At 31.4% G+C, this 26,610-nt stretch overlaps 2 protein-coding genes across 6 annotated transcripts in view; one reads left to right on the top strand and one right to left on the bottom strand.

Annotated features, from left to right (window-relative positions):
- Positions 1–1,419: 1,419 nt before the first annotated feature.
- On the bottom strand, positions 1,420–3,875 carry mTTF (mitochondrial transcription termination factor). Its single transcript, XM_012370677.2, has 5 exons — positions 2,935–3,875; positions 2,570–2,666; positions 2,343–2,496; positions 1,915–2,244; positions 1,420–1,796 (listed from the first exon to the last, which is right to left on the bottom strand). The coding sequence occupies exons 1-5, from the start codon at positions 3,580–3,582 to the stop codon at positions 1,427–1,429; spliced, it is 1,599 nt and encodes a 532-aa protein (XP_012226100.2). The 5' UTR covers positions 3,583–3,875; the 3' UTR covers positions 1,420–1,426.
- A 190-nt stretch (positions 3,876–4,065) lies between these two features.
- Positions 4,066–26,610, top strand: part of ome (dipeptidyl peptidase 4 omega) — a 304,004-nt gene continuing 281,459 nt past the window's right edge. For 4 of the 5 annotated variants that reach the window (XM_067348241.1, XM_067348240.1, XM_067348238.1 and 1 more), the window contains exons 1-2: positions 4,066–4,640; positions 5,082–7,123. In XM_067348241.1, coding sequence (XP_067204342.1) covers positions 6,902–7,123 — 222 coding nt within the window. In that variant the 5' untranslated portion in view covers positions 4,066–4,640; positions 5,082–6,901. The remainder of the gene's footprint in view (positions 4,641–5,081; positions 7,124–26,610) is intronic. The other variant, XM_067348239.1, reaches the window with a different exon arrangement.

The following is a 26,610-nucleotide window of genomic DNA, read 5'->3' as shown; positions in this document are numbered from 1 at the left end:
TACACATTTTTTGATATACATTTATAAGATAAAATTGTTATTGTATATTTTTATTTTTATATTTCTTTTTTTTTATGCTTTTAATAACTTTTTCGATAGTACTGTACGTCATAAGTCATATGAATCATAATGAATGAGAAATATCAACTTCTCAGAAGAAAATACACAAATTGTTTTAACTTTATTTTAATTTTTTTACTCGTTTTAACCCTCTTAAAACTTCATAGAATAAAATTTGTTTGAAACAAAAAATTTCGCTACTCTCTTTTTCAAATTTATTCAAAGTTTGCATATAAAAACATAAATTTTTCTAATTATTATGAAATATTGATAAAAAATGCTTGGAAAAATTTTTTCAAAGTTTGAACAGATTGTTATTGATACTTTGAAACGAGAAATATTTCTGCTTTAATAATACTTATTATATCAGCGTCTTTATTTTCCAAGTAAAGTAGTAAGTCTAAAATTAGAGATTTTAAACTTATAGAAATGTGCTCTGAAGGATTGTCTGCATCTAATAAACAAGTTGTGTAAATCTAATTTTATAAATAAGCCGCTGGGAAAAGTACAAAGTTGGAGGAGTAAACGATAATAGATAGGCAGTTCAAATGCAAAACATTGATTTCCCAACAATTTAGAAATCAAGAGACATGGTCGTGTCTTGCGCCAAGTTTTGAATTTTGGAAATAAGAGGCTCATATGTTAAGCGTTGCAATAAAAAATTATTGCATATAATTAATAAAGTTATTTCTCTATTATTATAAGTACGATACGAGGAGGAAAAGACAATTTTTTGGGAGATGATAGCATCATCAAGTCAATCAAGTAAAACAATTAATACAAACTTATGTCTAATTTTTTGCGGTTATTGAAATAAAATTTCTGTTAAAAGCACAATATTTTATTTTTTAGTCTTTCTATAACAGGGTTGAAAATATTAGTAAAATAAAACTAAAAAATAATTGCTTTTAACACTGCAGCTATTATATTATTTTGGATGCTACTACTCTCAACATATAATCTTAGTTAGTTAGATGCACTGATGGAAGAATTTTTGAATATTTTTTACAAACTGCTACAAATCTGTAATTTGTTTGCTGTACATATTTATTAGTATGTAATATATGTATGTTTGTTTATTACTATTCATATTGGTTTCGAAATACCAAAAAAAGATTTAGACCAAAGAGATTTAGACCAAAGAGATTTAGACAGTTCATACTTTGCATAATACAGTACTTTCCTTTTTTATTCCTTAAATAATATTGTTTTCCTTCCTGAATCCCTTATGTATGTAATTAATAGGTTTTGTATAATTATATATAATTAATAAGATTTGTTTACAATGTATTTCTGTTCTTGCAATAAATTTTCATTTTATAAAATAATTAATACCGGAAAAATTAATTCAACACAACATTAATTTCTATTTCTTTTTATTTTTTCTCTTGTGGAAATTTACACACCTGTCAAAGTATTTTTGACCGAATATTAATAAATTAATCCTTGGCGGTATACCGGCTTCTCTTAATATTTCAAGTCGTTGGCGCAAACTTTCCTTATTGTGATGAAAAATCCGTGGATAACATAGAATTTTGTCATTTGTTATACCGTTCTCTTGTAGCATATGAATCACTTCATTTAATTGGTGCACATTCACTCGTAAGAGAAGCGGCGCCTTTATAATTGCTTTATCAAGAGAGTTTTCATCCGCATTTAGTTTACTAATCAAGAAATCTCTAACATTTTTATGCGGTCCTAATAAATCTCGTTCTGCAATTTTCTTTTTTACAAACCTGTGTAAGAAATATATAAATTGAAATACAGTTAATATTTTTGTATTTTTTACATAAGCAGACTTTATATTCATAGATTATATATTATTTTTGTTACTTTTATGTGATTGTTACATACTGTTGGAATTGTTGCTCGGACCATATTAACGCAGGAATCTTCGGGGTAAGACCTTCTTTCTTGAACATTTCAAGTCGGTTCTGCACAGTTTCTACGTTAAAATAAAAGATTCTTTCATACTGTAATATTTCATCGCTAGTAATTCCATTATGATGCAATATGCTAATCAGTCGATCCAATTTTGTCAAGTTTATCCGCAAAATTTTTGGCCATTTTGTTAAAGCAAGATTGAGAGTTGTTTCGTCAATTTTCAATTTACGCATCAAATATTCGTTAACGGTTTCATGATTCCGCAAAAAGTTGTGTTTTATGTGATTTTTTTCAATAGCCCTATGTATATAGATAGATTAATAATTTTACATCATTATATCTCTCACAAGGAAAAAAAAAATGAAGATATTTTTCTACATTTTATTTTCTTAGCCTACCTTGCTATAACTCTAAGTGGGCATCTTATAGCCCATGTTTTTATCTCTAAATTTCCCGCATCTTTATACAACTCACATCTATGACGAATGTGATTTTCACTATATCGAAGTACCCATAAGTCCTTTAATATATGCTTGTTGCTTATATCATATTCTGCAAAATAGGTTGCTTAAAAATTAATTTACATTTTTATACATAATTTACCTTATTAATTAATTTTTCTTACCATTTAATATGTTTAATTTCTTTTCTATAGAAGAAACTGGGGTTTTTAGTAAGAATGAATACTGTACTGTAATTTCACATAACTGTTGTATGGTACACTGAAAAGAGATATAATTTTGTACAGCATTTATCTTCTGTGTAAAATCATATAATGTAACATTATATTAATATTTGTTTGTACAGATATCAATATATTTGGCAAATAATCAAACTTTTAGAAATCTTTCATACTTTGAATACGAGTCTTTTACAAGTCTTGTACAAGAAACAATGATTTTTTTATAAGATATCTCAACTTTATAAAAGATATTGTATAATTTGCATATAATTATAATTTAATGTTTATTATATTAAATTTATTTTTACCTCTAATCTATGCGCAAGATATTCAATCTTGTTGTATCTTGTGTAGGAATTCGTATCACATTCGGTCTGATGTACATAATTTGTTAATTCATCTTGAGTCAAACGTAGCCATGGTACAAGTTGATCATTATCCATTTTAAGAACACTAATAGAATGCAGCTTATTTTTGAGTTTATTGCTATCATGGGCTAACAACCAGCTGTTCTTCACAATAGTGCTTTTTTGTATACCAGCCTCAAATAGATTATAATAATTCTCCAGAATATTTGCTCTAGACTTCTTTTTGAGATGTGGATTGTCTGTAATAATTTTGTTAGCCTGATATGTTGTCACATCCAATAATTCCTTGAGAGTTTGCACCATAATCCGCAACACAGGCTGGTAAATTTTCTGATAATCATCATAGTTTGATATCTCGCAAGTATGATCTAATATATCTTTACTGTTGTGCGATAGTCTCTTTTGCAAAGCAAACTTGGTAAAGGTTAAACACTTTCTCATATGTAGCAAAGCTGGTTTCAGAAGCTGCAATTGCAACTGATGCTGAGGTTGCAATAGAAGATTTATAATTACTCGCTGTGTCAAATATCTAGCCATAGTCTTATCTTGTAAAATAAAGTTACGTTTGTATATTTTTAAATCTATCATAAATTATATTTTTATCAAATATTTTCTATAAAAAATATTGTAGAACTTTTAGTTTGCACGATTTTAGGTTATAAATTGTAACTTGTATATATTTAAGATACAAAATTATTTAGCAATGCCATTTTGTATTGTATACACTTTCAGCCCTCAAATATAGTATTTCCAGATGTAATTTGTGCACTATTTGTTATTATTTCTTAAATATTTTTAAATCACATGATGCAACATTATTAAATCATTTTTCTCAATTGCCGCTAAACAGACACTAATCAACACTGATGATACTGCGAGTTGCAGTCCACAACTAAACACAACTGCGGAGATCATATGTTTTCTAGCACGATTGCATTTTGGCTACGTAATACCATGCGTCACTGTTAGATGGCCTCTGCTGTCTCTCGAACTTGAATAGTCGAGTAATCATATGTTATGCGTGTTATCAAATTTCAATATAATTTTCTTTGCAACATAAACCACGCGAGATCTATTTTTTTATGTATACCTTAAGATTCAAATAAATTTTTATGCCAACTTGTTGTCATGTTATGTTCCCAATTTTTGTTAAATTTTTATCACAAATTTTGCCATTATCACTGAATGACAAGTCTAATAAATTAATTCGGTCATTTCTTTTTGCTGAGATAGCTTATAATAAATATTTTTTATTCTCAACAAACTTGACAGTAGGCAAATTTTTTTCCGATGATTCATATTATTTAGAAAAATATAATAAATAGAAGTTACATAGTTTCATGTTCTTTCTTATGTCTCTCTTGGTCCATCTGGATTTGTACATTTTTCATAGAAAAAAATTATTGGTATAGAATTAGCCGCAAATCTTATGCAAATTGTGTTACGTGCTCACTGGCTTGGTACCGGCTCAGCTGAGTGGTCGTAATGCCGATAAGCCGATGTCAAACAGCGTGTCAGGGCCGCGTGTGCACAGGCGTTTCAGCGCCGATCCTTTCTCCTTCACCTGCCAGTCGCAAAACGTCGGCGTCGCGTATCGCTTCAAAAGTTTCGCGGTTTGATAGTACGCAGATGCGAGAAAATCTTCGGTAAAAATTCATTAACTTTCAGTTCAATTTGTTCAAATTAAAATTGGAAATCCTAACACATCATGTTCACATTTATGTTCACGATGCGAGTTTATGAATTCATAGCCAGGACGTGTTACGAAACCATTCGCAATTTGTATAATTACCGGAATATTCACGTTACAACGCAGAAGTCTGTTTGCTCGCAGCAGACAATAGTGTTGAATCAATATCTATGTCGACATATTGGTATTTTGCATTAACAATGCTTGTTTACACAACATGCAATTATTAAACTATTTTAAAATAGTATGTAGAAAATGTCACTTAAATATTTCAAGATTAGAACCGAAAGTATTGATATTTTACTAAATGCAATAAATAGATCTTTCTGTTGAATTTGGTTTTCTATATTATCTTTTCAAAATGTTACCTAATTTTGCGGTTAAATATTCTTTTCAGAGATTGCAAAGTCTATTACATCGACCGCAACGTAAATTATTGTGTGAACTATAGAGAAAGATTGTGCTTTCACTGAAACGCGAGAGTTACCGCTGTGATGCTACAAATCCGTTCGCTTGTAACTAAATGTGTGTGGATGCATTCTGTTTAGTGAAAGTCCGACAAAAAGGAAGTTCTTAGCTTGGAAGACTATGTAAAATTTCGCATAAAAATAAAAATTAAGAGATGTTCCTGAATCTGATGAATACGATAGAACATATTTGCAAAATAATATCAATTTTATGGATTATGTAGTAATATTTGTTAAGAACTCTGAAATAATTTATTTTTGTCTCTGTTATAGAATATTTATTTTATTAATCTTAATGTGTTTTATATGATAAATTTATTTGGTTGTGTGTGTGCGGTGTGCATATAAAAATACATGGAATAATATAAAATAAAATTGACGATTTCAACGTGCATTTTTAAGAATAGATGCAAAAGTGAACAAAAATTGATATAATTATAAAGAATATAGAGATTAATTAACGACTAAGTAACGTTAAGATACTAATGTATAAGTACATGTATCATCTAATACGTTAACATTATCCTGCATTGTCTTCAATAGAATCGACCTAGTTTTCACAGAAACGAGTAAGATTGCATTCGGGAATATAACGAACAGAATACGTAACAACAGATAAGATGATTGGTTTATTAATAATTGTTAACCTTGTTGCAGAAAATAGAACGCGTTATTTAAATGTATGTAAATTGTGACTGTTTAGCACAGTTTCTGTTGATAGTTCATTATCTTTGTATTTTTAAATGTACGCCGTGAATATTTTAATATAAAGAAGAAGATATATTGCACGTATACAAAGAGAGGGAGAGAGAGAGAGAGAGAAAAGAGAGAGAAGAAAATGATCTACTAATACACTTTTGACAATAAAAATTATATTTATTTGTCAATTGATGAGAAAATTGCAACAGTTAAAAATTATTCTAAAATTCAAATTAGATTTATGAAACTTATGATGTCATAGTATAAAATTAGAACATACAATTATTATAAATTATAAATAATTGTTTGGAATTCAGGAACTAGTTTAAGATGTGAATACGGATATTCCGAAAGCAATTTAATCGTAATGAATGTGTTTGTCACTAGAATTACGTCAAACTTCCGCCCACATTATCTTTATTAGAATCTCATTTGACAAGTTATTCTATTCACTTATCATGTGTATGCAATGTGTAAAATAATTGATATCATCAGATCATGTCAAAATTGTAAATATTCTGTTCTAAATTAATATTGTGTATGGTAAATCAACTGGTAAATCAACTTTTCTGGCCACGTCTGATAATTAGATTAATAAAATAATTTTGAAAATAATAGTTTCTTGAATTAAAAATCTCGCGGGTTTTATATATATATAGTCTTTAAATTAAATACTCAAAAATATGTGATTATTAATAATAAATATATGTAGCAGTAATCTTCATGCCATTATCATTAGCATTACCAATGTGTTACTAATTGTACATTAATTAAAATTAATTATCAAAATTATTGTTAAAAAATTAAAAAATTGATTGAATCGTAAACGCGAAGCACAATATTGTTATTCCAATTCCGACTGTTTTCATCTCTTTCATATTGTTAGATTTCTCTGCATCGTTTATGTCTGTCATCTGTGATAACGTTTGATAGTTGCCCGTTCGCGGAAGCATCGCGGTCTAGCGCTTCAACGTGAGCAACGGCACTATTTTCGCGATGCAAGTGTGTGTGATTTGAATACATTGTATCGCGGTTAAATGTTAGTGAGCGAATGTTATCTAAAGTAAGAACGTCCACAAGAAGAATGGCAGTGAGACATTATGCGCGTCAGTACACGGTGCAGTTAATCGACGAGAAAGTCACGGATGGAAATGTCAGCAGCGAAAACAGTGACGTGGAGGATTATTATCCATTGATACATCACAATATGAGCGGCGCGATAGTTGACGCGAATGCACGTGGACGAACGAAGGAACTCGGCTGGGACGAGACGGTAAGATTACTGCCTTCTAATGTTTCCTTCTCGCTTTTATAGCTTGAGCTTTGTTATGAGCAATAAGCCTCTGTGTTATCTCATAAAATGTAAAAATTGTTTCTAGAATTTTATTTATTCGCGACGAAGATCTTAGAATAATAATAAGAATATTTTCTACAAATTTGTTTATTTTTATAATCTCTATATAATTATATATGTCGTAATATCTTATAAGACGTATATAATTACGTAAAATTATGTATTTGTACGTTTTTAATTATATGCAGTTTGTAAAAGATAGTATTTTTTTCTTGTTTTTATCGCTTAATTATTGTGTTGAGTAATAAATTTCGCGAAAAGAAAAGAATGTAAATTTTCGTAATCGCAACTGTATAAACTTTGCAAAGATGAAGAAGTAAAATCGTAACGCAATTATAATATTAAATTATTCGCAAAATAAGTGATTAATCTACATTTTATCATACGCGTTAAATTAAAAAAATTGCTTAACATCTGATCTTGCATTCTTGACATCAAGTAGTGATCGACATTTGCAGTATTGAAAATGGATATCTCGTTTTATCATGAAAAGTGGAGATATAAAATGTTACATTGAGAATATTTCAGTAAAAAATTTCAACTTATGTTGTAGCAATTCTTACTGTTATACTTTATTCTGCAATACAAAATTATTAACATCAAGAAAAAAATATTATGCAAAATACGATTTAAAAATCTTACATTCTCTAGTAAGGTTTATAGAAAGCTTGCACTTTCACATTACGTGAACGTTGTATGCATGATTTATTATAGTTTATATAGTGAGAAAAGCAGATGATGCTATTTGAAATCTGCTCATGAGCTTACATCTGCGCGCAGCTGATTACAGCAAGGTATCAAAAGATTAACCACATTCACACGTTATTAGGAGCTTAAAAGATCGCAAGCGATTTGGAAACCTCATTAAACGCGTCGAATTATGCTATTCGGCAGGATTCATCACCGCGTATTTCATTAAGAAGATAAATGACGTGTATTCATGCTCGTGACATGAATTCCCCCGTATGCCTGTAAATTAGCATTGAACGATACTTTGCATAGATGTTCGCTTATCGTAATACTATTATTTTGTGCAACTTTTTTATTTTTCTTGCATATTTCTTATACAATAAAAATAGTAAAAAGGGAGAGAGAGAGAGAGAAACTGTATTAAATACAGAATTACTCTTTTCCACACACACACACACACAAAAATTCTTCTCTTATTAAAATATTTATTAAAATTTTACTTCTTCTACTAAAATTATTTTTTGATAACTTACTGACTTAATTTTGCTTAATTAAATGTATTAGATGCTTGCCGTTAATAAGAAACAATTTCTCATAATTTAATCAATAATTAAAAAAAAATTATTCAGACAAATTTTTATGCTTGCAATAAAATAACAAATTTTTATTTAATTATAGATGAATATTCAATGTAAACAAAATTTTGACGTAAAAAATTTAATATTTTTCAATATATTTACTCAATTACTCATCTTATTTATCCAGTTTAAAGTCTGCTGGCAGCGCATCTGTGTAAATATTATGGCTGTGAGGATCGTTGTGACTTATTAGCATAATTATGTTTCATGCTAGTAACATGTCCTGTCGTTAAATGACTATGTAGTTGTGAAGAAGAATGGAAAATAGCAATCGGTGGTTTTTCCAGTAGTATTATTCTTTCATAAGTAAGTAATTTTTTTTCAAATAATACTAATCCATTACGCGCAATGTCTTAATGCGTTGGTAGAAATGAGCAAATACTGTGTCATTTTTTTAGAAATTTAATATAAGAGCGTTTGGAAAATTGCTTAAAAAAATATCCATCAAGTAAAGTATACCAGATGTTGCATATTTCCTAAATGAGACGCGATTCTGCGAATTTGCATACAAATTTCAAGATTCAAGAGTAGACATTTAACTATACATTTATTTAAAAGAAAATATTAGTCTATTTTTAGAATATAATGGCTTATCATGTAATATAATTTTCTGACCGATTCCACTCCGAATGCGATACGCAAAGATTTAAATTCTCCCGTCGATCATAAAATACGATCGATCCGCAACATCGTGCGATCTGATGTCGCGATACATCGGACCGAATAAATTCTAAGGGCCATTATTCGCTCGATAATATCCGTGTTTGATCACGCGGACGCGTGAGAGAATGCACGAAGCAAAGAGAGTATAAATCAGAAATATCCTATCGGACGATTTAGGAATGTTGGCTGTACGAGCGATTACAATTAATATAGAATGTTAGTCAAAATTTACGTGTAAAATCGGATTTACATCGTAAGCAATACTGTGGAACGTTAAATAACCATGTGAAACAAAACTCAACATCAGTCAAAAATTTTTTGAAAGTCTTCGAAGAAAATGTATAGAAGACATTAGACTTTTTTGAGACACATTAGGTACAATTCAAGTTAATTTAATGTAGAATTATAACAAAATAAATTTTATTTCAATAAATAAATATTAACTTTTCATTTTTTGGAAATATAATAAACAAAAATAAATTATTGTTGTGCAGAATTAAAAAAAAATTGCATTGCAATGACTGATTAATTAAACTGTTCTGTATTTTATGAATTGCAAAATTAGATAAATATATCTTTTGTAACTGTATTATGTTATCATACATTTATCACACGATGTATCAGGTATTGGAATATTCTTCTAGAGATAAGAGATGGCGCCACAACAATCATAACACACATAATATTATTGAAATTTGTTTAAAATCTCTCATTTTTAGCTATGTATATTTTCATATAGAGTGTGAAAAAATATTTAAATTAATATCTTTATTCACATAAAAAAAAAAATAGATCTGAAGTTAACTTGGATTTAAGAAAAGTTTTATAAGTTTTAGCATAATTTTCTAATCAAAATAATTTTCAGTTTTCAATGTTAATTACAATTGACACTTTTACCTTGAAAATTACGCCTTAAATTAAAGTATAAAATTATTTTTAAAATTAACTGAGAAAGATTTTATTCACGATTGCATCCTCCAATTGTAACGTACACTACAATGTTAAAAGTTATTACAAGTAATTTCCATTTTTCTTGATATAGTCTTTAGGATCCGTAATTGAAAAAAACATCTGTATGTAATGCTTGTTGTTCGGAAAACGAAAGACATCGTCAAGTCGGTACACTTTACATTTAAATAATTCGATTCGCCGACGACGTTATTCCGCGTTGAAATGGCACAAAGTTAGCGATCTGCGTTCATCATCTGGTTTTACCAAATGAGATCTGCGGCACGTGGAATCCGATATTAGCAGCTTGAAGTGAACGCGAATGACCCGGGTGACCTCGTTAGTTTCAGAAGACCTATGGGGAATATTGGAATATTCGCACAATGCGCCAACTGATACCTGTCATGAAAATTGTGTGGGGTGAATATTTCTGTTCCGTGAAAGAGAAAGATCTTTCTTTCTTCAAGGGATGGTTTTATATCCAAACTAATGAAATGTAAACCTCAGTTTCCTAACTGTCAAGGAACATAGAACATTTCTTTCTCTAAAAATATTTGATTTTAAAGTAAAGTATGATAATATCTTTTAGTTATATATTTCATAAAATAACAAAGGATATACTTCTTTTTTTAACATTTCTTAACTTAAAAAAGTAAAAAAATATGACCATTGTCAGAAGGATATCATTATTTTGTAGACAGTTTTCTTTACAAACAAATGTCGCGTTCGAATCTTCAAAAAATCGCAATACAATGCTTAGTATCGGGTTCAGAGATAATCGATAAAAGTGTATGTAGAAGCAAAGGCACGTCAATCCGACGTCGGCGTCGCATAAACTGCAAGCTTTGCGGCTAAAAGAAGGAGATGCAGTACACCTAAGGGAACTATAAATCTAGCCTCATCGTCGTCGACGTCCCAGTCACGTGCCGCAGAGAGTTGCATCCCCTGCCTCACTATCCCTTGCCGCTCTTCCTTCTTTTTCCATTTACTACCGCCGATCGTCACCGTGTGCAATGCAGGTACTCGGCGCCGTTGGCTTTTCTTTGGACTTGTTGCGTTGCGGTCACCGTTGCACCTGCAGTTTATACCTGTTCCTTTGCTTGCATTTTCTTCTTCGCCATCGAGCTTTAGTTCGATATAGATAAAAAAATTGCTCAACTTAGGTGCATATACAACTGAACGATACGTAGTAAGAACTTTTATGTATAGCTCAACAAGATACTAGTATATTCAAATAAAGAGCAAGAAACTTATATATTTTAGAAGCTTCTATAGGATACAGATTTTTCTTCAATTTTTTATCAGTTTTTCTTTATTCCAGTCAGGAGTTACATTGCACACGGTTGCGATCGGCAGTAGTAAATTGCCCCAAAACTGCATTGTGCGAGCAATTTCGTTTTTGCGAAATATTTTAAAGTCATATAATAATTTATATTATTTCTGATTAATATTTAAATTTCTTTTCATTGAATAAATTTTCAATTATAGCTGATTTGTGTGTGTGTGGTGATTTTTCGATCGTGTAGTGTAGAGTTCAAATTTCACAAAAGATAAATACTTTCTTATTTTATTTTGCTGATCATAATTATGCACGATATTAAAATATATACAGAAATATGTTTGAGCTATTTAAGATATTTTGCATATTAATTACGATATCTCCGCGGAACGCGTATTTCATTCATGTTGCACTTGTACACGTATCTGTTGCATGCTGTCTTGAGACCATTAATTTATGGTGACTGCAAGTGTAGCTGGTCTAACGGTCGAAACATAGTTTGGGTAAGATGTAACGCTGACACATTTGCGGCACGTAACCATTACGTCCATTTTGCAACAATAGGTCATGAGTTTATTGTTGTTTCGTAAGGGTAATAATGTTGCAGTAACTTAGTCGTAATTTAAAACATAGAGATAACTCTGAGAATTTATATACTCAGAATTGCAGAAATGTACAATTTATTTCAAATGTTGCTGAATTTTTAAAAACTTAACACCTGTTTTTTAAATGCATGTAACGTAATACCTTGTCTAGTTTCGTTATGCATAGGATATTCTATAAACATAATTTAAACTTTTAATATGGCTCTAGTGTCAAAAACTTCATTATCACGACTTCGTCATACACGCTGCTTCGTTTCCCTTAGTGGTCGTAACGTAAGCTACTTTCTACAATGGAATATTACATGCGCACTCTATTCCCCCCGACTGCATATTTTTATGGATGTATCTATTCAGTTAATTTTTTTCATTTCAAATATTCTTGCCTTTTTGTATTTCATTGCAGCGTTGCAATTGTTGAGTAAAATTTTTCATCTTAAAAAATGTGCCGTGACACATAAATCCCAAATAGGCATGATGTGATACGTATGCCACTCAAACTTAATGCAATGTTTTATTCTCTTTATATGAAAACGAAATTGTCTGTTGCGATAATGGCAATCCCATGTCTTGACGTGTACAACGTTTCTTATGACGTAATCCCATGTCTTGACAGATACAACGTTTCTTATAACGAAACTCGACAACCTTTCAAGCTTTCGTTGACAAATTTACGAATATGTTAACTTATAGTAAGAATATATATAGCTAATATTTTCATACTTTAAAATAAAACAAATTTTTGCTAATAGAAAATCAATCTATTTTCATTAAACAGTTTCAAAATTATAAATATAAATTATAGACTGGCCATAATATGTATATTTTGAAGAATATATTTTTTGAGTTTAATCAATAACAGCGTGATTAAAGATTAACGTTAGAAAGGAAAAATGCTTATATTAAAAATATTTCTACGTTTATATATTTATGTTATATAAACAATATTTTATCTGCAGAAATATTAAAAATATTAAAAATTGACTTTATTTCGCTAAAGCAAATCACTATATTCCTGTTGCATAGCATTTCGCTTTATTGCGGAAATAAATCCTATAATCCTTTAAACAGATGTCATTTCCATCTGCACGTTATAAATTCTAACAATATAATGTCTATAAAGCAAGATATTTTCCTGATATTTTAAAAAAGTATTTGTCAATTTCACCAGATAATCGAAGGAAGATGGCATTTCTTTTCTCGCAAAAAAAGCCGATAATATATACATCACATTGTTAACGATATATTTTGCACAATGCAGCCTTCGTATCGACTCATACTTCTATAAAAATAACAAAAAAAATCTGATTTTGTTAGATAAGAAAAGGATGGTTTCTCGCAAAGATAAGCGACGCCATTGTGTCGCGACGCGCCTTACGCAAGGAATTATTAATATGCACAGTGTGGGGTATAATTCGAATTTATGGTAGCGCGCCAATAATGGTGTCGCTGAATTATTACCCAACGCGGCAAACGCTGTACACGCGCGTACGATCCCATGGTGGCGGAGAGAATGTTGGAGCGAGCGCAACTTTGACGGCCCTATAAACATTCGGCAATTTATCGCGAACGCGCGTACGGCTACCTCGTCGTCAAGAACCGGTCGACTTCCTTATTAGCTACCGCACCATTGTTCTCGGGGGTGTGCGACGGGCAGCTTAACGGCCCCTTTTTATGTGTCGCGGTGCGGAATTAAGCGCGTCCCCAATTTACCCCGACTTTCGAGAGCACACACGAGAGCGGTGGCTGTTTTGCAAACGCGAACTGTAAACAGAGTTTCGTCCTCCGCCAGCATAAATTGCAGTTATTTTTACGCTCCCATTACCACGTACGTAATATCTTCTCGGTGGTAGAAAGTTGCAAGTCCAAAAACTCATTATTTTTACTTGAAACCGAAGATCTCGAACTCGGAATAATTCTTTCGAGATAAATTAAACAGAAATAAATATAAATTCAAAAGTTACAGAAAAAAAAAGTTAAAGCTAAACGTTAAAGCTAAAGTTAAAAGCTAAACGAGAGATCGTCTAATGTTTTTCATATTTTTTATTCTCTTTCTCTCTTCTCTATTCTCCTTCTCTCTCTTTCATATTGTTTCTTATAGTTGATATTTCCACAGTTTGCTGTGTTTGTTACTACTTTGTTGTTACTTTTGTAGTCATGGAATCATTGATTTAATGTTATATCCGCAGCCATTGGATTTATTTATGATATAATAAGGAAGACTCCTTCAGCGCGCGGCGCATAGTCAGCGCACACACACACACAGTCTACTTTTGTTTTAATATTTTAAATAACTTTTACATTTTATAGAAATGCAGATAATTGCTTTGGGTATGAAGAAAGAATTTGCTCTTGCAGTAATTGAAATGCTTTCTACTTTTCAATTCCATTCGTCATTCTCTTTTCATTGAGAAAACTTTTCACTGAAGTCAGTGTATCATAGGCATATTTAAAATACAGAAGTATGAAAGGCAGTCCCGCGCGGTGTAATTTCTACGTTCGTTCGCGACATGTCATAAGATGCTCGGCATCAAAACATCAAAAGGCACTTCATTTAGTACGAAATCGCCTGTGGCGAATACTTGTCTCGGAAACGAATGAAAGACCGGAGGCTGCACTTTCAGCCAGCGTCGGTCGACCGACCGTGAGCGATTAAACGAAAAATTCTGTATCGCTTTACTGCTTCATTGTTGAATTTATTTGCAAAAGCATTTGTTTCGCGTTTACGTTTTTGCACGCATTTTTATATATTTACATTAATTTGCAAAATCTATTTTCCTTTGTGTCATTATGTTAAATGTATCTGTTTTGATAAAAAAAAAATATCAGTAAGTAGTGTAAAGTAGAGTAAAGTAAGCATGTCTTATTAACACCTAGCTGTTACTTCGGCGTCCTTTCCGCGAATCGATGATACGTAACCGTAACGCGTGCATACGCGACAACGAGAATTATCGATTGCTCGGTTTCTTCCGTACTTGACACCTCGCCAATTCCCACGGTGTGCATATACGGCTGGGTATTCGCTATTGTTGCTCGCACTCTCTCCGATGTCCTATAATTCTGAACATAAATTATTCGCAGACTCCGAGTTCGGTGTCCATGGCAATGGCGAAGCCAATGTCGGCCGAGGTCGCCGCCGGTGTGCCTATAACCTGGCTCCAGGACCCTTGGAAATGTTCCAGCCGCGAATGCGCATCGCTTTAAGTGCGGCGATTTTAACGTGAGATGATTTAAATCCGATTATCGCGCCCCGGCGGAATTTTGTTTCAGTATATGATGAATGCACTGATCTCGAATTGATAATCTTACAATTCAGTATGCTTTCAATTTACGGCTGATTTTTTGCACACGTAATTTTATTCTTGCACGCAGGAATATGGAAATATGAGAATGCATAATATGCATAAGGAATATGAAAAAAATAAAAAAAATGATATTTGTACTGAATATTATAAAATGATTTACTAAGTTTAAATAAGAAATCTTCGATTCAAATTCATATTTTTATTTAATGTTAAATTTGATTAATAAAAATAAAAACTAATTTCATATAATTTTTTTTATATAATTTATTATCAGAAGATAAAATAAAATGTAGATTGCAAAATGTATTATAGATTACGAGTATCATCTTTGTTTTTAGAATCCCTTATTTTTTATTATATTAATCATATTTTATAAATTTATATTTATTAAAATCTTCTATTATATGTGGGCTTGTCGATAAAGCATAAGAATCACAAATGTTATTTAAATAATTTATTGATAACAATAAGACGTTTAACAATTTCAGCAAATATTGTGCAATTTTTTAATATATTGAAGGCAACCGAACTATCGTAAATATGTATAACGTGATTCACCATAAAACTCATATTGTGCATCTTCATAAAATTCATGTAGTGCAACAGGTAATTGTAGTCTTGTAAAATTTTTATTGTTCTATGGAAGGGAAAAGTGAATAAGAATACAAAAACTTGTGATACTCCCTTTGATACATGACTTTGCTTTTCAAGAGCTTTCCATCAAAAGAAGGACATAGTCGCGAGTTATACTTATTCTGGCTTTACATTGAATGATCGAGTGCTTTCATGATTCTACTGTAGAAATTTCGACAGATACATATGAGGCAAACAACAAGAAAATTTTATATTCCAACAGTTGTCCGTTTTATGAAATTCTTAAAAAACAAATGTTTTTTAAATAGAAGTTTGAAATTTATAAATTGCTACTTTACAGTCCACAATTTTATACAATCAAATAAAAAAAATATATAGGTATACATATATTGGCTGTGTCATCTTAACAGATTCATTGAAAATACAGAAGCTATTTTCAGTCGAGGGAAAAGATACGGTAGACTCAATAGGGATCGGCATGGATCAAATAAAAAAGAACTGCGGGTAGCATAACCAGAATATAAATTCACCGCCGTCATTGGTGATTGGGTGAACGCCGAACCTTTCAGGAATAGCTCCCTTAAGGTTTCTGCAGCGGCTATTTTCGTGACATGTGGATTACAATGTGATACAGCTATGGGATTTTTTATTCATCCATATTGATAAGATTGATGTACCGCGCGGGAGTATTCGAGACGTCTGAGAAAAATTTGACGGAAGTTTCTAACGCAAAATCTTCGTCGTATTGCCGTCGTTCGTTTGCCAATTTTCACTTATGCTTTGCTTTGATAAAAGCAATTTGTTGTAACTTCCTCTTAAGAGATAAATCATGCTTGTTTGCAACTCATTTATTAGTAGCGTGATAAAGATATCTTTCGCAATATGTAAATGAATGTTATTTGTTTAGCATTTGAATATTATTGATTTTTAATTTATATGATTATACTCATTCATCAATTTCAATATTTTCAATTATGCTTCTTCCATTTATAAAAAAATAATTTAACTTTATAGTATTTATTGTTTTGCACTTTTTTGCAGATCAAAAACACTTTAATATGATATAGTTTCAAGATTAAATCACAATGCTGTTTAATTAATAGGTTGGCACAAACACTCGTATGAAAAACGAGCTATAATTGCAGTGATGATTGATATTTTCCTTCAACAATACTTATAAGATGTAAATTTAATATTTGTGTGAATTATTCATAAAGCATAAAGTGATAATATCACAAACGATCAGTATTATACATCACTTCTGGCAGTGCTTTACTAGTTACGCTTAATAACAAGACATGATTGATTGAGGATTTTTCTTAAGCAATATATGCACCTTCTTTTCATTTATTTCAAATTTAATTGTTTATCTATATAATTATCTATTTTATTAAAATAATTATGACTCCTATTTAACAGCTTGAAACGTAGTATTTTCCACGATATTTTGTTGGATTAATTCTTAATTAAAATAATTAATGACAAAATTTATTCTTAAAGGCAGATTCAATTCTTTGATTGATCAAAAATTTAAATAAATTTGCTTTGTTAGCTCCTCTTAAATCACTTATATAATCCAATGGCTGACGGATACTGATACAACATATTTCGAACAAGCAACGGGCATATTGCCGAATGGTTTCCACCCTTCATTCAGTGCATTCGCTTTGACATGCCTACCATACCTCGTTATTTTTAATGAGGCACGTTTTCGTAATAGCATCAGTTTCAAAGAATCTGTCCCCCCTTCCACAAGACAATCTGACATCGCTCTCTTTCTTCCTCGTTAAGACACGCGCATACATACAATGTATACCCACTATTACCTTACAATATGTCGCAATAAATTATGGTTATTTGGTGGCTCTGATTTATTAATAGAGAAGATAACTTAATATATCAGAGACAAGTATCATCGTATGTGATAATTTTCGACAATTTAGATGTTTGTTATTCTTTTCTTTTGAATCCCTTCCATGCATTTAATTCAAAACCAAAGGAATGCAGCAGTTTTCTAATTAAAAGACAGAGCGGTATATGCTTTTCTGTGCAAAAATATCTTCTAAAATGGCTAATAACTGAACCCGTTTTCTTGAAAAACTATGTGTTTTATTAAATAGAATATATATTTTGTTCAAATAAAAAAATGTAAAATATTTAAAAACCCATTGTACTGCACAAACACACAGTTATACACACGTACAGTTATATATATATATATAATATATTAAAAAAAAAAAAAACACAAAGTTTTTATATTCTTTTGAATAAATAATACATATTTTTGAGCTGCATCAAAATTTTCATTCTCTTTGCCAAATAACGCATTCGATATTTTGATTGTCACTTAAACTGAACGGTCGATGTAACGGTATTTTTTCCTGCCGGCGCGATAAATTATAACATGTGCCAGCCGTCCTCGGTGTGATTTACGATGATAGAAAAATCAAGTCGGCTGGTCGTTTTTGTATTTCCTCGCGGCATGACGCACCGTGTGCGAGCAAGCAAGCGAGCGGGCGATGGCCGTACCGAGAAATATTGCGGTTTAGTCGTTTCTCCCATTATATATACATACGCGGTGGCCATGCTTCATTCGGCGGCGCGGTTCAATTCCCCCACGGGATAACGTATCGCGAGAAATTGCGCGTCGTGATTTAAATCCGCGCGCGACAACTTTCGGCAAAACATTTACACTGCCCGGCCAACTGATCGGGCGTTCGAACGCGAAAATTGAAATGGGAATAAGGATCCCAGATCGGAAACTTTTCAATTCTGTATTTAGAAGGCGCTCGCGGAAGTGGGCGGAAACTTGGATGCTCGCGCGAACGCGGCCTGTTCTACTCTTTGAAAGATTGCTCGGCATTGTTGCGCGTGAACTAGGAAATACTTCTTGCACAAAAGTTTTGAAATGATTGGCACTTGAATACCATGCTTTATGAGCTCGCATGCCGCGGATGCTTTTGTTGTGAATTTGTGTCGCGGGTTAGACGACCTTCTTTCCTCGACTAGCGATGTTTGCTTCGATGAGCACGCGAATCTTGCTGTATAAGTAGGTTGCCTTATCTATTCGAGATAGTACATTTTAAACGCATTGCCTCGTTTTTTTTGTGTATATACATATATGCAGGGTGTCCCGCCAAAAGTGGCCACCACCTTTTATCTTTTAAATTTAAAAGAGATAGGCCATAAAAAATATATATCAAATTAAATAATTCAAACTGAACTCTATTGTAAGCATAACAATTGCTTACAAAAGCTATTCGTGTTAACGAACAGTTAACGGTTAACAAACGAGGTATGCATAATTTTTTTATATTAATGTGGATATTTTGATGTAAGATAAATTGTCTATCTCTTTTAATTTATAAGATAAAAGGGGGTAGCCACTTTTGGTGCGACACTCTGTATATGAGATTTTTATTTCTATAGCTACATCATTAAGGTTTGAGGAATTTCAATTAAGTAAATTAGAAACAAAGATTTTAATAACAAGATGTCGAGACGCATCAAAATATTTAAGTTATAAAGCATTAAAAATGAATAGAGCTTTTAACAAACTAAATTAGAGAAAGCCAAATAAACACAAAAATTGTTCTGTATTAAATTTTAAATAAATTTTGAATTGACAAAATTTTAATTTGATTATTTGTTTATTATTTAATTTCGATATAACAAATTATGACCTCCCTCCAATATTTTTACTAATGAAAAATTACCTCTCAATTTATTAAATTCGGTTATTAAAATTTATTCTTTAAAAGCATTCTATATAATTATATAATATTATATATAATAATATAATATTATCATTATTCAGACAAAATAGAAATATTTTCACTTCTTTATCGTATCAAAATCTGTTTATTGATCCACATTTGTGGCAAATTTGGTCTTCTTATGCATAACAATTCTCGTTATTGATGCGATTTTCCTATCTGATACGAAATATAATAGTCTCATATTTCCATTATGCGAGAGGTGGTATCATAGTTTCATGATCGATATTACAACGTCATATACCTCGTCATCCTAACTGCGGAGAGATTAACGTACAGGTGCAGTACATTGAAAATTTTATAATACTTCGATCAATTTGCACATGAAATTTTGTACATTTTTTGCAAGAAATTAATTAATGAAATTTTTACTTAATTCTGTTATTAAATTCTGATTTGTAAGATATATATCTCAATGTTTTTTGTACATAATCAATGATGTTCCTTGCGGTTAAATCAATATCAAAGACATTTCTCATAATAACAAGAACCATTCTGGAACCTCGAGATCTCCACGGTTTACTGTTTTATGCTCTCCTTAAAGTTCGAGGAATATGCCGTACAAAAGGACATTGTGGGAGCCCATTCGGCTCGTATCGCGCCAATCTAGTTGGATCGCGTAAAATCGCTGAATCTCGATGCGCTCGAGGGTGCACTTGACAGGGCCGGTCTTAGGTTTTACGATTTTAATGTTCAAGATAAGAGTTTCCTTTAAAAGTTCAAGCATACGTTCATGTCTCTGAACATTTTGAATGTTTTTTTTTTTTAAATAAAATGACCAGTCTTGTAGCGCTAATTAACAGAAAACCTTATCGTCTTTAATTTAAAAAAGAAGCTATTTCCTGAGTATTTCAATTCGCGTTTTAAATATTAAAATATTTGATGTTTAAAATTAAAAAATTTCAACTAATGTTGGTTTGTCACAAATTACTTATGATGATAAGACATTATCATAGCTTTTTTATTTTTTAAGCCATTTCATAAATGTTAATTAAACTGAATAAGATATGACTCATTTTTTATCTTCATGTAAACATACTTTTTACATAAAACACATATCTACATGCTACGAATTTTTCGAACGTCCAATGTGCACTAAGCCCGATCCTGTACGTCGTAGCACAGCGACAAGAACATGTGAAGTTTCGGCCGCCAGTAAAGCCTTCTTCACTTCTGACCTGTCGCTTCGGGCCTTTTCTTTGAACTGACGGCACCACTCGTCGTTTTGCAAGAGTGTACTTTTAATAACTAAGTTCTTGTTAAACTTTACGGCGCAGTTACATAAATTGAGCCGTTAAAAAATAATAGTTGAACGCGAGCGAATTTTCGCGCTTATGAGTAGCGCTTCGTAACGCGACGAGAGTTCAGCGGGAGGTCCGCGTGTTATGACCACCGCAAGGGGTGACCAACCGACCGGTTAATTTGGTTCGCTTCGTAATCTCGCGTCTTGTGAAATGCGAGATTACGGTTCGCGATAATTACGTGCGCAGTACGTAGGCGATACGAAGCAATACAGCGTGAGTTAAATCGCTAAAAAATTTTTGCGTATAAGATCGAGATTAGAGTATAAAGAGTTATTGCTTATGTCGCATATAATCTCGAAAATTTCTAATATAAATAGGAATTTATGCCACTGATATGTAAATGCACTGAAAAGTATGGCCGTCTAAGGTTTTTAGACAAAGAATATAGTTGAATTTATTGCTTGATATTTTGTAATTTTCTTCAACTCACTTCTGTAATCATACTTAAAATAAACATTTTCAAGAACGTATTGATTTATATCTTCATTGAAGGATTCATGGAAATAGAAAAATTACGGAAAAAATACTTATTATCCAAAAACTTTTGAGCAGTAATGTAAATGAAAAAAAAATTTGAGATATACAAATTCAGTTCGTTTCCTTCAAGAGTTAACACAGTTTTCGTTTTATACAATTTCTCATAAGATCTGATTTTCACATGTCCTACGCTCTCAATATAAAATTGCTCGCAATAAGCCGTCGCTCGTGCTTCGAATATCGAGATTTAGCTGCGGCTATGTCAACGAAGGTGTGATAGAATACAGATATATTCGCGCATCGACGTGTATATGCACATTTCGTGTATGGCGACGTATAACATGTGACGGGATACACGAGGACGTTATTGCATAGAAATAGATATAATTACTTTATCTAGTGCTATATCGGAAAATTGTTTTTATTAATATATTTTTTATTTTCTATTTGGTGTAAAATAGAGAAGAAAATATTATCAAATTAATATGTACAAATTAATATTAAAAATGTTCAAAAATTAACGATTAAAAATTAAATCAACGATATTCGCAAATTTCGCTAAGAAATCCATATACATATTTAAGTTTGACTGCAAGCAAGTTGCAAGTCACATTTTTCTTTTTCAAACACAGCTTGAGCCACAGTGGTTTCGATTATCTGCTATAGTGCTTGGTGGATTTAATCGACCACACTTCGTTTCATGCGGTTACATTCGCCGGATTGTGTATTGACAATCCGGCGACCGAAGAGAAAATAAGACCGGGAGTTTGATCGGACTGTTGTCGCGTCAATACGGAAGAGCCATTTTGCGCGCACAGAAAATTGGTGTGATATCAATATCTATCAGGATTATTGGAAATGTGAGCTCGAGAGCACACATCAAGCGTATCTTAATGGATTATGTTAATAGATTGCTTTAATTTTCTAATTTCTTGTCAATTTATGTACTGTTAGAAAGTTATATATTTCATTTGTAATATTTCACCTATACATTTTTAATGATGTAAATTGGTTATGCAAATAATGAAAATAAAGTTTTTTTACGGGAAAAACAAAATATTTGCAGAAAATAAAGAAAACTAGTTTACTCTTCGTAAAATTGCAACCAAAGCTTCTTCATTTATATGTATATAAACACTCTATGCTATATCTATATATGTATATACACAAAACCAGAATTGCCAATGCAATAGGAATGTCGATTTTACCAGATATTCATTTACGCGGTATTTCTTTTTCGAGCGACAATATGCAATTTTCCATGTTTTTTTTGTATGTAAAATCACACAAATTTAATCGCAATGCGTATATCATTCCCTACTTCTCCATTCAACGATTTTTTCCGACAATGTATTATTGCCGGTCGTCAAACCGTGATGATGACGCTAAATTCGATAATACTTAGACTACCAATGACGACAAGTGGCCACTCCATCAGTGCCTTTTTAATTTTGTATTCTCGCGTTCCAATATGTTTATTCCATCAAGCATTTCTGATGCCAAATCCATCCATATACGAGCTACGGCACGGAAATAACACAGAGACTGACATTCAATTATTTTTTAATAAAAGCGTGGAAACGACCGGGGTTTATTGAAAGCGCTCTAACAACCGCACGGAAGCATGTGAACATGTTTAATTGTTAGCCGAAACTGCATATATTTAAAACAATGTTTTAAAAACTCTGTAATCTGTAAAATGGTTTACTATAATGCTATAATTAATGAATTCTTATTGCACCATAATAGTACTAATTATAAACCTTTCTATAATCAGAGATTTATATATAAATAAATTATATCTGAAATAATAATGGAAGATAATAACTATAAATAAAAAAAAAACAACTCGTGATATGTAAGGTAAATACAATTAAATATCTTTTTATCATAAAGCAATAAAAATTTGTGATTCTATTAATTAAATATTGAGATCAAAATCCTAAGACTTTAATTGACACATCTTTCTTCGAATTCTATATTTTTAGAAGATATAATCTTATAACATTTATGACGAAATGTTCTGTATTTTCGATGTGTACTTCCGCATTCGTAAATGTGACGAATCGACGTTAATATGGGTGAACGAAGCACCACCGGAGCGAGTATTCTCCAGTCGCGCGATATTGTCCTCAATATAGCAAGAGGTAGATACTCCTTGTACGCAGTCGGGCCGCGCGAATAGCAATCTAGGTGGCGAGCTAGGTGGTAATTCACTGTCCTGAGGGCAGAGTCAAGAATTTCACCTAGCGCGCGGCTGCTGAATTCCCCTTTGACGCCAGCCTTTGCCCCGAAGCCGTTTAGCTCATTTACCGCCCGACTTACGCGTGAAAACCTTTTGACGTATCCTTGCCGACGCCTCACGGCACTTTTGCTCCGGATCTCTTACCCGGCATTTATTGACTCTTCCAGTACGTTTTTCGCGCACATCGAAATTTACACCACTATTACTGCGCTTCATTTTCATTCAATACATACTATGTATTTGAAAAGCAAAAGAAAGTAAATCCAAACCTAAATTAGCAATATCTATATTCTAAAATAATTTTTTTTACGCTTCGTAAACTTAATTTGTAAAAGACCTTTCATTTTCGACAAAAATCAGTGTAATTTTAAGATGAGAATAGAAATGACAAATTTTAACTTTGCCTTGTGAAATAATCAATGAAACAATCAGTCAGTGAAATAACCAGATTAAGTAGTAGTATTCGACCATTGGTCAGACGTTTGTTATTAGTAGTTTATATTATAGGTATTAATTACAAATTGAATTGTGCGACACATTGGATCCAACTTGTATCATGTTCTTTAAGTGTAATTACTTTAAAAATTAAAAATAATATATTTCACGTAATGATCGTTATTTATACAAAGAATATATTAAGAAATAATTAAATTCTTTCTCTCTCTCTCTCTCTTTCTCTCTCTCTCTCTCTCTCTCTCTCTCTCTCTCTCTTAATTCTCTAACATTTATAATATTTTGAATATTTGACTATGTGTGTTTTTGCTTTCAGAAAATTAAATATTAAATCTATAAAAACGTCAAAATTATTTATTGTTAGATTTATTGTTAGATTAAAATTTATTGGTTAAACTTTCGAGAAAATTTATATAAAATAAAACTTCAGTCAAAATATATGTATGAAAAAACGCGTTAGGGTTTCTGCAAGTTTTGCATAAGAGGTCTATTAATATGTATAGACTAGCTATTTTTTGTAGATTAGCGTCACTAAATGTATTATAATATTATTGTACGTACGTTATCGGCAACTCGCAATCGGCTTATGACTATGGTAATTGACTATTGATATATGCTAATCAATTCTTTGAGATATATTCATCAATATGGAACGATAAGTGCAAATAGTTTTTACAAGAATACTTTACAAATATTCATTAGCCTCTTTACTAAAGAATAATTTTTTTATTTAATTAATAATCCATCATTAAATATATAGTTTTATATGTACTCTATATTTTTGCATTATTTCTTATACTTAGTAAGTATTTTGTATCTATGGCTTTGAATAATTTACACTCGACTTTTAGAAAATATTGAGAAATCTTTTTTTAATTTCCAATATTAAATATCTTTGATTATTAATTACAAACATTATCATATTTATAATTTTGTCTGTTTGCCTGTAAAGCTTAGTTTCTAAAAAAGTCTTTCCTTTCCATTCATTTATAACTTAAAAAGTATTCAATAAGAATTTTTATTAAAAAAACCATTTTAAGTTAATAAAAAAGTTTGCGTGCAAAAAGTGTCTTGAGTAACTAAGTCTGAAACTTACTTGCTTCTCATAATTTTTACGAGACAATGTTAAGCTTAAAACTAATTTATCTGACAATAATATTGTAGCATAAACAAAAAAAAGTTATTGTACGTACGCGTATGCATGGTTGTTCACAGAAAAATTTTATTGGACGTAGTTGCATTATTCCTATTTTTGATTTCTACTCTTTTTCCACGCGTATCACGAGATTATATCGGTCTCACGTAAGCTGTTTATTTCCGTTCTGCGACTACACACCAATGCAAAGCAAAATAGTCAACTGGTTTACTTGGAATCATTTTCATAAGACGTGAGAGCAAAAGGAATTATATTTATAGTATGGTTATAACTTTTATAACGTTTTACTCCAAACTCGCTACGAGAATGCAAACCGTAGAAGCTGCACAGAAATCGTAGAAAAAATCAACAATAACTGCGAAATGACATTTTTATCTCAACTTCAAGATCTTCTCGATCTTTTGAACATCGTTACTTTTGTGAAATTTCCTATATGGTGGAATTGGCTTGTTTTTCAAATTCCATAGAAAGTCATCATTGCAATCTACTTCTCAAATCTCTACGCTGCAGTATAAGAAATGATTAGCAGAAATTTTTTACATGAAAATCACAATACTTTGGATTGTAATATAACATGATGTAATTATATTGTGTATGTATGTATATGTATGTAACTATCAATACTATAAAAGCGCGTTAGACTTTCAACTACTTTGATAAATTCAATAAAGTCTGTTCGCAAATATCCAATCAAAAATAATATTACGATTTAATTATATTTATAGTAAATCAAAAAAAGTATCTACGGATCTGTCGCGATTTGTATTACAAGTTAAATATACGAACCAACAAATGGGATAAATGAGTTTATTCAGCTGTGCAAATCGCCGTTTAGTAATGCCGGCTTTTATAAAATTAATGTTCTACACCGTTCCTACAACTACTGCAGACGCCGCGTCCGAGAAAGTGGCTAACGCAAAGCGTAATTTTGAAAATTTCAGCGGAACCACCTACCATCGTCCTTACTTTGCACTTCCGCCGATCCTACCGTATAATTTCGCCGCCGTCCCGACTACTTCGCGAGACGAGAGGGCGCGGTAATTTTCTCGCCAAACGCTAGACGACGCGCTTCGAAATTCGAACTATGCAGTAGATACGTTGTATAATAAATTCTTAGCCCGAGAGCTTATTTATTTTCTATTACGTAAAATAAAACATTTATTTATATTTAATTAGATTTTACATATCTTTAACATTATTTATTTTGCAGTTATTGACATAATGGAGAACTCTATTTTAATAAAAAAGATCTCAAGTCTTCCTAAAAATGAACAAA

This window comes from Linepithema humile, chromosome 1 (assembly GCF_040581485.1).
Source record: "Linepithema humile isolate Giens D197 chromosome 1, Lhum_UNIL_v1.0, whole genome shotgun sequence".
NCBI lineage: Eukaryota > Metazoa > Arthropoda > Insecta > Hymenoptera > Formicidae > Linepithema > Linepithema humile.
The sequence above is the reverse complement of the archived record's forward strand: the minus strand, read 5'-3'. Positions and strand labels throughout refer to the sequence as shown.

Coding starts and splice junctions, on each gene's coding strand:
- mTTF (XM_012370677.2), bottom strand. CDS start 3,582: ATGATAGATTTAAAAATATACAAACGTAACTTTATTTTACAAGATAAG. Junction 2,245..2,342: donor CCACTTAGAGTTATAGCAAG/GTAGGCTAAGAA, acceptor CTATATACATAG/GGCTATTGAAAAAAATCACA. Junction 1,797..1,914: donor TCCGAGCAACAATTCCAACA/GTATGTAACAAT, acceptor TTTCTTACACAG/GTTTGTAAAAAAGAAAATTG.